Raw genomic sequence first — 12,878 nt, 5'->3', positions numbered from 1 at the left:
CCCCTTTTGTGTGGGGGAGGGGGCTTTGCGTTAAGCCGGAGAGCAACAGCAGATAACAAGAACAAGCGACAAGCTCCCAGTCAAAGGCCACCTCGTACAAAAGGGAGCTGCTTGATGAATCATCGACATTGGCAATTCAACCAACCCCCCGCCCCCTTCTCTCCACACATCCCAAATGCCAATGGCGGATCAATACCTGGGCCCAATTTGCAATTCATTATTAGCTGGTTATGGTTGAGGCGACCCTGTTTACAGTGTGGTTATCAATATCAACATAATGCAGGTGTCCACACTGCTGCAGAGCAACACATGCCAACCCGCAGCACTGTATTCATGCTTATTGGCTGAATGGCGCCGCAACCCAGCCGCCAACACAGGGCAAGGTTAACCAGGGCTCCGAAACGGACAGGGAGAGCGAGCAGCGGAGGCACGAGGCCGCCCGATTTGCCAGCGCACATGTGCGAGGCTCCAGCTGAAAGGTGACAACGAGCGCTGGGCTAGATCACATCCGACAGCTCATTTCAAATGCCATTGGTAAAGGTCAGCATTTACATGTCTAATTTGCGTCTGCCGGCTTGAGCGCTGGTGGATTATTCCCTGCCATCACTCAAATCATTAGCACATTTAGGATGGCTGCTGTGGCTGAATTGAAATGTGCTTCTTGAATATTAGCAGCCCCCCACAGCAAGAGAGCAGCGCCACACTTTGATTTATGACACCTTCAGGAGTTCTGCATGGGAGGGGCTGTATTTTGTGTAATGTACTACATTGATTACATGTGGCTTAGAATAGAAATAGCAGACATTTAAACAGCACATATTCCTGGGTTTTTAGCCCATTTAGATCGTATCTTAGTTCAGGTCTGTGTGAGTTTACCTCTGGTTTATTATGACTCTGTTACACTGCTACCATTTATGATAATCATACTCACCAAAGTAATGGGTGAGAACTTGGAGCATGTGACATTGCTAAACAGTCAAATGGGGCAAGAAACACACACCGAAACTGGAGCCTTTTCTGAAGCTTTCAGCTGCATTTCACAGTCTTCTTCAATGGATGGAGATCTAGTGTCGCATTACCAGACCTTATTCCACAGCGCATGCGGAGTAAGGTCTGGCCTCTACACATACACTCCTGGATAGGAGAAAAAACACTGGGTTGTTTGCATTTCTTTAAACCAATCACAATCGTCTTGGGGGCTAAGCTCCGGACGCAGCGACTGTGGATCTACAAAATTCCTCGGGAAGGAACTTGTTTTGGTTGAACATTTGCACCCCCAAAAGAAAACGCCGCATACTATATCAAATGAAGTTAACTGTTCACACAATACAGTAAGGTGAGCTATTTAAATTAGCTGAATATATTCAAAAAACGTTAAACGTTAAAAACGTAATTGGCTCTTACCAGTGTATCGCTGTGTACATTTTGTCCACAGTGATACGACCAATCGGTCCCAAAACGTCCCACTTGGAGAGTAACTGCCTTAAAAATATTCTTTGTAAATCTTTACAATCATTCCCTGAAAGAACCAAGCAGGCCTGCCTTGTTTCAAGTTCCAGATTGTCTTCAAATCTTGACATTTTCAGCATGAAGCTTGCTAGCTCGAAATTTGTTGTGGTTTCCCGAAAGGCATGGAGTTTTGCAAGGCGAGGGACATCCGGCAGGACATCCGGCAGCGCCGGTAAATGAGCTGTCGTTGATTCAGACTAATGGAGCTCAGATCTTGGACTTGGAAGTGTACATGAACATGATTTCGACTATCACCCTACAAGTACCTGGATATTTAGGTGGATATTGAGAACCTGGTGAAGAAACCAAAGGGTAGGCTGCGTTTTTATTATTATTAATTATTATTAAATAGGGCCTGTCTTAATTTAGCAGTTCGGAAAAAACTTGTGCAGGCAAGTATTAAGTGTTCGAGACCACGGGGCATTATTTACATGCATGCTGCCTCCGCTACGCTTCGATTCCTCAACTCTGTATCACAGTTCTCTACGTTACATATCCAACTCATTACACCCAATACTGTGTACTGTATTATCTGGTTCCCTGGCCTTTGTTAAGTCTCAGGGGACAGCAGCATCATATTTTCTATTGACAAAGCTAATATTCAGTGAATGATTTAATTTTCTGTTTGCATAGTCATCGACATTCTGATGTTTCACAACTGCGTGTTGTCTTTTTGAAAACGAGATCTAAAGAGTAGACATTAAAAAACAAAAGGAAGTTATTCTCTGTCGGTGTGTTAGAAGCCTCCGCTGCCACATTTGGTAGTTGCACATTCGGTATCTCTTTTTAATTTACTTCTGTTGCACGACATGTAAAGCAGCCTTGCACGGTTTCAAAATCCCATTACAGTTGGGTCTTATTAATAACGGCAGTAATGAGAATTGATAACAACTGAACACACAGGAATTCTATCCCCTCAACCACAAAAATAATTAGAAGATCATTTGTTAGCTGCTAGAGGGATAGCTTGATGGACCTGTGTTAATACTGTCTCTCAGAGGGGAACAAACTCCACGACTGCTTTTATTTTACCTCTTCTTTCTGAGTTTTACCAATTATTGGGGGCAGTTGGAGTGACTTTTTGAGCCAGTTTGGTCTTTAACTGCTGCACACTGCTGTTCAGGAGACAGTTGGGATTTCCCTCCTGAGTTTTGGCTTGTTTGCATTTGTGTGCACACTCCAATTATCACAACGACGCCAGAATTTCTTGTGAAATCTGCAGTCTCTAAATTAGTGGTGATGGGACATTCCTCTCTCCTGAAGCCCTGACATAGAGACTTGTTATACTTCTCAAACAACAGGATTCATATGCTGCAGTCTTGTCTGTTAATAGATAACATTTTGCCACTAAGGGGAAAATTCTGTTTTATTACACTGTGAGTCTTATTTTTGTAGCTTTGGCCAGCATTCGTATCAGTAATAAAAACATTGTTACGGAGTTAAAAGAAATCTGGCATGTGTAGTCAGATAATCGCTAGTCTATATCCACGACGTTCCACTTCTGGGATTGCTCCGTTGCTGCCGGAAATTCCACCGGATGTCCGTTACCTTCCTCTTCCTTTGTGTTGGCGTTCTAACCTCCGGTGGATTTGTGAGGACTCTGGTTAACTGCTCCTCAGATCTCTGCAGGGTAAATCCAGACAGCTAGCTAGACTATCTGTCCAATCTGAGTTTTCTCTCGCACGACTAAAACAACCTTTGAACGTACACGTGTTCCACCAAAACAAGTTCCTTCCCGAGGCTATTTTGCAGAGGCGCCGTGGCTCTGCCCGGTGCTTAGCGCCGCCCAAGACGATTGTGATTGGTTTAAAGAAATGCCAATAAAGATGTCAGAGAGGGATAGGTGGATGGCAAGGTAGGGAGAAAAATTGTTCCGCTTCTACAAAATTGAAACTATAAGTTTGATAAGCGTTTTAGTGTTCTGAGCAGAGGGTTGTCTCACCTTGTTTTATTTTATTTACAATTATTTTGGTCCAATAATACCAATCAGATTTTGTAGTCTATTGGCGCACACGTGCACCCATGGCAACCCTGAAACCACAGAGCCCCCCTACGTGACAAATCCCAATTTAACCCCTGGAAGATCACGGGATTCTCACATTGCATTAAAATAAAGGCCTTTGGGTGTGAATAACAGACGCTGCTGTGTTTACCAGAACCCCTCACAGACTAATCCACCATTTCCTTGTCTTTCAATTGCTATTGGTATCAAATGCATTTAGTTACTGATTAACAGGCACATCACGCCTCAACAAGGACATAATAATTGACTAACATAATTGTTGTCCTCGACCCCACCCTTATCATCCTTAGGTGAGAAGCCATTCGAGTGCAAGCTGTGCCACCAGCGATCCAGGGACTACTCGGCCATGATCAAGCACCTGCGCACCCACAACGGCGCCTCGCCCTACCAATGCACCATCTGCCTGGATTACTGCCCCAGCCTGTCCGCCATGCAGAAGCACATGAAAAACCACAAGCCCGAAGACGTCCCCCCAGACTGGCGCATAGAGAAGACCTACCTGTACCTCTGCTATGTCTGAGGCCGCGGGAGTGAATGAGGAGAGGGAGGGTACGTGGGAGGGCGACGGGGAGGGGGGGAAGGGGGGGCGCGGTCGAGAGGTAAGGGGGAATGTAATTGAGCGGATAGGAGGCCGTGGTGGAATGTTGGCGATTTAGGAACGACAACAGATCCGAAAGCAAGAGGGTTTGTTTTCTCTTTTTACTTTTCATGCAAAGGCGGCAGGCAGCGGCGCCGGCAACGGCGACCCACGGGTTAAAAGAGTGGTGACGGTGGAACAAAGGTGATAAGAAGAGGAAGACATGGACAGGGAGAGAGAGATTCTCCACCATAGTTCGGATTCACCGGGTCATTCACTACATCTGCGACTGTGTTATTGTTTTAGGTCATTTCATGCAGCGCCACAAAGCAAGCGTGCTGCAAGGAAGTGACTTTTTTTTTTTTTTGGATGCTGCTGCGAGTGAGAAAGCGGATTCTCGAGGGCTATCTGAACCTGCACATACTTGCCACCGCTCCACTTCTTTCTTTCCGAACAGGGAAACAAAGTTTTTTTTGTTCTACTTCGTTATTGGTTTGTTTACATTCGCCCTGCTTAGTCCTACTAGTTTAGCTCACGTGAACAATGTGTGACTATTGCGTATCAGTTTAAGCCCCAAGTTCATCATGTCATGGTTTGCTTTGGAGTCTTGAGGAACTGCTGGCTTTCAGACGGCCAAAATCCTTCTCCACAAACCTGTTATGGTAGTTATGAACCGCAACAAAGTTATCTTGGAGAAGGACTGACCTATAATTTCACATTAACAGTATCATCATGCCACACAAACGATCTGTTTTGCAACATTCCTGCCTGCGCAGTACAGAAATATCACAGAAATCTGCCAGAATAACCTGTCCATACAATGAGACCCTTCCGATCCCAGCGGTGGCAGCGAGGTAGCCCTTGAGAATCCACAGCGGAGCCGGTAGGCGTATGCAGTAGACGAAACGGTTGAGCTGGATGAGTGGGAGCACTAAAATACTGCAAACTAAGCACCTGTTTGCTTGTTCTGCGGGGAGGGGGGGGGGAGTATCCCCAGTTTTCCCAGTAGTCTTTCTGGTTCTGCATCTCTGTCAGAGGAGGGCTGGAGAAGGTCCAGTCACCACTGGCCACCCGCAGTTCTCCCCAGAGGGCCAACTTGTGTCACTTTTTCATCGTATATATATTTTATTTTTAGCTCTGCATCGTAGTTTATCATGGCTTTGATTGCACAGGTTAAAACGAATTACGACAACAGTCTCTGTTTGATGTCTGCAAGTGATATATATTTTTTTTCATTAAATCATAACTGGCTATTACAGTATACCACATTAAACCCGGCATATCCACCTACTCAGCAATAGATAACTGGACTGCTTTTAATCCATGTACATTTAACCCGACGACTATCATTATCTCACACTAATGATGAACTACACAAACTGACACATACACAGTAACACTTTGTAACACCGCGACAGATCTGTCCATTCACCACAGGGATGGAAAACAAAATGGGGGGGAGGGGGGGGAAGGCTGCTTTCCGTGGGAGTCGTGTGACTTCGACTGCTCGTTGTGAATGTTGAAGAAGTGCAGGGAATGCCTTAGCTGCGCACCTTAAGCGTTTGTCAAAGGTGGCGTGGCAGGTTGAAGACTGTTCTATGGCATCAAAACATGAATGTTAGCGACTGTGAGCCAGGTTCGCACTAGGCTGTTGTCAGAAAACCGCAGGGTAACGCTGCCTTTCATTGGAGGTCAGAAACCTACAAGTCCCACCTTGCTATCACTCTAAATGCTTTCCAGTGGTTCAGATTTTCTCCATCCGACATCAAATGCTGCTCCCCATGCAATAGCTCTTACAAAGCGGCAAATGCTATTTTACATCTTAAAATAAATACGCATAATCATGATCAGGTGTTCTGATAGACTGGACAAAATGGGCAAAACAGATCACATATCGGGGCCGTGGAGGTACATGATCTTCACGATCAAACTTGAATGTACGTTGAGATGAGGCTGAATTACTAACTGGGCAAAGCGGGAGAGGGACCCTTGGCTCGCAGGGGCCCCAGATTCACTGTGTGTCAGTAGATTTTTTAGTTTGATAGTAGAAGGACCTAAAGGCAGGTGCTGCGTTATCTGGGGGTCCTGTCCTGTAGTTATATTACAGAATAAATGGTGTTTAAATGCATGGTGCATTTTCCCAAACATATTTGAACTGATTTAAATTACCACTGGGACTTTGTTAAAAGTCATGTGTAGCATTTATATGCTGCAATGTTGACACAACTGCATCTTGGAAGAAATTCCTGCGTACAGCCCAAACTGAAAGGCTTATTTAGTTGCGAAGGAGGAGGGCATGTCCGACTTTCTGACGTCTCTGAAACGCAGCATTAGACCCGTGTGACTGACGCAGCCGCAGGTATTATGGTTGAACGGAATCACTGCATGTCACAGCATTATGGGGGGCGATCACATATCCAAATGGCCGATGGAAAAAGGGGGGAAATCACTGATAGGACGAGACACTGCCCAGCAGCTTTTTTTTGGGGGGGGCAACCAGTAAGACGACAGAATAAATCGTCTCTTTCTCTGTGTTTTTGGTCCCTGCGCTTCGTCTCTCTCTCTCGTCTCCTGTTGCTGTTGTTGCTGTTGTTGTTGCTGTTGTTGTTGTTGTTGTTACTATTGAACTTGAGTTTGATCTCAACACTTCGTACTTGAATTACCTCGTTTTGTGACCTCATGTTGCTTGTGTATTTTAATTTTCCCTTTTTCGTTTCATTTGTACACTTTTTTTTGTGTGTTCACAAGTCTGTGTCGATAAAAAAGATGCATTGCACGACGTGATGAAGCAGTGTATACGCAGAAAAATTAAGTGCCACGGTGAAGAGATTTTTTTCGTTTTGTTTTTCTAATGTCGTGTATTTCTTCGTGCATTACGTGTTACCAAACTTGGTATTATTAACCCCGCTTGTTAAAGAGCCGGAAGGTTTGGTCATTTGTTATAAAAGCTACCTCTAAGTTGTTTTCATTAGTTGTTGTTTTTTTTTTGCAAAAGCACATTTTTTTTGTGTGTGTGTTTATGTTTTGCATTATTTCATCATTGCTACTTCATCTCATGCTTCTTCTTTTTTGTTATTGTTTTCAAAAGTTGAATTATGATTGTCTGTGTTTTAGCAAAATGTACATAAAAGCGTAAGAGATAACAAAAGTCGAGGTTGACAGGATTTGGAAAGTCATTCAAATGGACGTTTATTCTTCTCTTATAGTCTCCCCCTGCACCTCCAACCACAGAAGAGCAGAGAGAAAGAGAGAGAGAAAAAAAAAAAAAAAAGCAATTTTGAAGCCTTAAGTGATGAGTAGGGATGCGGCAGATAAGAGGAAGTACTATTGCTTTTTAAGAGGGTTTAAAAAATACGAATTAAAACTTGAAAATATGTGAATAGAAGTGTAGTTTTGTAATGTGAAGAAAAAAAAGAAGAAAAAAAGCTGAACCGCCCAGGACAGGTCATATTTGCAGTGATGCAGAGTGCGTTGGACAATTTGGTACTGCAAGTGGTAATCAAAAAAAAAAAGAAAAACAAGAAGGTTAAAAATAGAGATTCTCTCAGCTGACAAGCTCCCTGGAGAAATGAGCGTATTCCTGAACAAGAGCCAACAGAGGCAATTTGATATATAAAAATGGTGATATTTTTGTATTCAGTGTCGGTCCTTTTTTCCATTTGTGGAGGGTTACAGCAGGGCACAAATTTTTGTATTTCTTATTTCTTTTTTTCTTTTTTTTTACCTGTTTTTTTTTCTCTCTGGGTGTGAATCATTTTTGCCTTGCTCCTCTTTGATATTGTTGGACAAAAAAACGTGTGTGTGAACATATTGTAATAATAAGTGTTGCTTTCTGGATGTCAATTGCATTGTAGGTGAAGGACTAAATCTATCCGCCACAACTTTTACGAGTGTATGTGACAAAGTTAAAAAAAAAAAAAAAAAAAAAAAATATGGTTGATAAAATACGGGACGGCAGGGTGGCGCTGCCAGTTAGAACTTGTCATTCACAATTTTTCAATCAAACTTAACTGTCAACATGTCTCTGGTTTTTGTTTTTGTATTTGAAAAGAAAAAAAAAAGAGAGAAGAAGGGATGGCATGTCCCGTGGTGTCTTGCCATTTTATTCTCAAACACTGTGAGCTGAGGGTCTTTTTCACCCTCCTATAATATCCACCCACTATAATATACCCAGTCACGGCTCAGTCTGAACCACCACAATGCAAGACCTGATCAGTCACGTTATTCCCGTCATCGTCCTCTGAATGTTTTCTACTTTTTCGTGCGGGTGAAAGAGTGCGTAACTATGTGTGTGCGTGCGTATGTGTGTGTATTAGTGGAAAAATGCACTAATCGGATCAGATACAAAATAAAATGATACCCTATGCCACTTTTTTTCTCTATGTTGGAAAAAAATATATATATATATACATTGGCATCGATATAGTTCTTCCCTCAGTGTTCCTCGGATGTTTCTGTACTATCTTTGTGCCTAAAAATGGAACTTGTTCAACAAAAATATCCATCTATATCTGCTTAGTTTTCCGTATTTTCAGAAGAAAATAAAAATGTGTCTCCAGCACCCTAGGGATGTCATGACGCTCGAAAATGACCTGATTTCTATTTTATTTTTTTTTGTTATCTTGAATAGAGCAGGGACTGGACTGAATAAACCCCTTAATGCTATTGAGATAGCAACTGGGATTCTGCATTCACTTATTTTCTTAGGCCATACGCTGAGATTGGCACCCAAAAGCATTTATTTAGCAACGCAAAACAAAATCATAGGGAAAATGTCCTGGAATCCAGACAGGACAGGCTGCCGAGACTTGCAAAGACTGTCGGGGACAAAATCTTGTTCCAGGAAATTGCGTGTCCAGGAAGTCTGGTTCTCCACTCAGATTGTCTACTCTATATATTTGTTTTCCTCTCTCTCTTTTTTTTTTTTTTTTGTCAGCAACAGGTTTGCTGACGAGAACTTTATATTGTTCTTGAAAGGATAAAAAAAAATAAAAGAAAGGAAAAACCTCCATTTGGGTAGGTTGGCACTAGGGAAAATCCCCCCTTCTGCTTTGCTTCAGTTTTTTTAGAGTACTTTTTATTTTTATTTTTTTTATTTTCTACAAAATGCATTTAGAAGGGGATGTTTAAAATTCGTCCCCCCGAGAGGAATCATGGCATCCCTGGATCTGGCACTCTGTGTTTTGGTGTGGTGTTTCTAGAACAAAGTAGCCATTTCATGCAGTCGTTGCAATGCATGTGCCATCGAGGTCTAGACTTAAAAACTGTTTTGAGTAACAAAGCACCAAGACATTGTATTTTTTTATATTAGCACTGAGGACCAATTGCCCTGTCGGACCAAGCATAACAAAGCTTTTTATGTAACAAAGCTTTTCTCTCTCTGTCTTTCCCCTGGCTTGTCTGTGCTACTTTCTCTCCTCCATTGTTGTGACAGCACAAGTGCCAGTCAAGTTGCTCTGTATTAAGAAAATAGTGTTTTTATTATGATTTGAATTGTTATAGTTTTTGTCTACCTCAGCACCTAATCTTAGCCTAATCTTAGAAGGTGCCCAATTATTATTTTTTTATTTTCTTTATTTTGTTCTTTTATTGTTGTCGGTTGTATCATTTTTTTTTTTTGAAATTTGCATTAGAGCTTTGCAAAGGTCCTTTGTCTTTTCCAGCGACAGCGTGCTATTTTCTTTCCGTGGCGGTACGTTTCCTGTTGAGCTGTGCCACCAATCTATAGCCACCGTCTGTTGATATAGAGGTTGTTCTTATTTTTTTTTTTTTTTTTGTTTCTTTCCATGTAGAATCAGACACCTCTCTTTGTAACATTTCAGTGTTCTCTGATGGAGTGTGATTAAAAAAATAAAAAGGAAAAATAAAAGATTTAATGCTGCAGGTTCTCTTCTCCATGTTGTCACTAAAGTCAATGTCGTGCCTTTGATAGTGAAAATATAAAGAATATTTCTTTTTTTTTTTTTTTTTTACATCCTACTAACGGTAGATTGTTTTTTGTAGTGGATTTTTTTTTTTGTATTTTTATTTATGAGTCTCATAATAAAAATCCAATCATGATGTTCAGTTGTATACTTTCAATCTGCGGTTAGAAGAAAAAAATAAAAGAAATGGACTTCACCTTGTCTGTCTTAGCCCTCTTTCTGGCTCGCTATTTGTTCCCTGAATATTTTAAAGAACAGAAGGTGACAGTAGGATCTAACACTTCTACAACCATTATTCTGTGGCTGTGTTTTATCAGCTCTTGTACTTTTTTAGTACTTGAGAAGTATACTTAATTGTGGTAATTGTGTGATGAATTACAATGTCTTAAATATTTCAGTCCAGAGAATCTAAAATAAACACCAACTGCTTCAGTGGCATCAAATGATTTTATTAGATGGATAGATAGATGGATAGATAGAACGATAGATAGAAGGTCCCAGTAGCTTACAGGTTCATCATAAACAGGATGATCAAATAACAAAAAACAAGCCAATCCACATGAATAATATGGACAATAAAAGAGAAAATACTGAATAAAAAATCCACATGAATGTACTAAGGGATGTATAAGCATGAGACGCTTGCAGTGACAGGGCAGGTAAGGTGCTCTACGAGAGTGCGTGTCATGGCGGTAGTGCAAATAAGTCCAATAGTGCAAGGAATATAGACATAGTAATATAAAAACTATATAGCGGTGCAAGGATAAAGTTTAAAAAAAGACAGCATTAAATATGGGCATTATATGGGAATAAAGTAGACAGTAGGATATACACAAATCAACAGTCAATATTAGAGGTTTGAAGTAATAGGGTTACAGCCATTGTTGAAGTATTAAGTCAGACCTCAGTCCAGGCTGGGGGAAGGAAGGAGGGAGGGAGGGAGGGAGGGGATGTGCATATGGGCTAATATAGCCAATAAAGCAGTGTAAGCAGTAAACAGTGGGCCAGTGGACAGTCAGTACATACAGTAACTGTTGTTATAGGAGGTAGTGGAAGTGGTGGAGAGGGAGGAGAGGCAGACAGACTATGCAGAGAAGTCTATTGCTCCTCTTCCTTTTTGGGAAGCATTGTAGAGTTGTGTGGCCTTGTGGACAAATTACTTTCTCAGTCTGTCAGTTGTGCATGGCAGTGTGCGTAGTCTAAAGATAATTTTTGGGCATTTTAGGCCTTTATTTATATAGGACAGATGAAGACATGAAAGGGGGAATGACATGCAGCGAAAGGCCACAGGTCGGAGTCGAAGCCGCGGCCACTGCGTCGAGGAGTAAACCTCCACATATGGGCGCCCGCTCCACCAGGTGAGCTACCCAGGCGCCTGAAGTGTGCGTAGTCTTGAGCTGATTATGCTCTTCTGCTTTGTGATAGTGCTGTGGAGTGGATGACAGTCATTGTCCAAAATGTTGAGCAGTTTGTTCAGGGTCCTTTTATCTGATATTGAAGAATATTACTTAAGTTTCTATATAAACATGGTGTATTTTCTAATCCCTCATACGTCCACGTTTTAATGTTTTTTTGTGCATTAGTTATAGAAAACCAGACATTCAAGACAACATTGTAATTTCTCCCTTGCAGGATTAATAAAGTTACATTCCTTTGCACCTTCATAATATACATACAGCACCTTTTAACTTACATTGAAACACAAGCAGCACGGAAAATCATATTTGTGTCAGAAAATGCTGACTCGCTTCTGTTCAGCTTAAGTTCACTGAGCACATTCGTGCTCCCAGGAGCAAGATTCCTTTTGATTGTAATGGCCCCGTAACGTTCCTCCGAGCACCATTCAGGGTAAGCTTTAATAATTTGATTTGAGGTAGCCTATGTGTTGCTGGTTTTACAGCAGTGCCACTTAGGGCTGAACAAGCATGGTTTGCACAACTAAATATGGCAGACACATTGCTTGTAGCATGTACAGTACAAGGCCCAATAATAAAGAGGTAAAAAGCAGATCTTGAATCAAACTGAGAATTTACTGTATTGTCTTTTTTAGTGCTTGCAGTTTCAAATGTATGTTGCCATACTTTGTCAGTAGGGCTGGGTATCGTTAAAAAAATGTTGGTACCGATACCAATACCGTGACTTCGATACCGGTTCCTAAACAATACTTTTTCCGCTACCAATTTTATAAAACAAAATGAAATTACAACATTACAACATTATCACAAATCGTTTTATTTATTTTTTTGTTGTGTGCCCCATCGCTGTACATAACCGAGTTTTTCCTGTGTGTCTCTACAACGTGTAATGTTCAGCCAATCACCAGCATTTTTAGATCTTGGTAGAAGCATGCTGCATGCTTATTGGCTCTGTAGCCGTGTTTCCATCAACGTATTTATAAACGCATTTTGAAGTATCAAATTAGAAAATGTTGATGGAAACGGCAAAATTCGAAAAAAAGAACTTCTTCAAATTCGCAAAAAAGTTTTCACGCTCACTTGAGGTGGTTTTTGACTTTTTCGAAAAATAGTTAATGCGCCAAATGGGAGATGGATCAACGTCGTCGTTGCATAGCCCTTGCTGCGTGCATTACAATAATGGCATTTCTTCGTCTTCGGACAACATGCAACATGGCCAATACTAATTGAAATGCCAGGACAATTACAACATGCCCAATTGCAACACATTCCGGAATAGGCCTACCTCTCTCCATTTAGCCTAAGAACTTAGCTTCTAAACTCTTTGATTTAGCCAGCCGGTTTGCAATCTACAACCACGCGTAACGTCAACAGTTGATGGAAACACTTCTAATTAGCATTTTCAGGGGGGTTTTTTCTTCTTTTTTACG

At 41.5% G+C, this 12,878-nt stretch overlaps 1 protein-coding gene across 4 annotated transcripts in view; it reads left to right on the top strand.

The window, feature by feature from the left end:
* zbtb16a (zinc finger and BTB domain containing 16a) overlaps positions 1 to 4,090 on the top strand; it is a 153,022-nt gene extending 148,932 nt beyond the window's left edge. For all 4 annotated transcript variants that reach the window (XM_039777173.1, XM_039777170.1, XM_039777172.1 and 1 more), the window contains exon 7: positions 3,823 to 4,090. In XM_039777173.1, the coding sequence (XP_039633107.1) occupies positions 3,823 to 4,052 (230 nt within the window). In that variant the 3' untranslated portion in view covers positions 4,053 to 4,090. The remainder of the gene's footprint in view (positions 1 to 3,822) is intronic.
* The last annotated feature ends 8,788 nt before the right edge of the window (positions 4,091 to 12,878 follow it).

Source organism: Perca fluviatilis, chromosome 16 (genome assembly GCF_010015445.1).
Source record: "Perca fluviatilis chromosome 16, GENO_Pfluv_1.0, whole genome shotgun sequence".
In the NCBI taxonomy this organism is placed as follows: Eukaryota; Metazoa; Chordata; class Actinopteri; order Perciformes; family Percidae; genus Perca; species Perca fluviatilis.
Note: the sequence above shows the minus strand (reverse complement) of the source record. Positions and strands in the feature narration are given on the sequence as shown.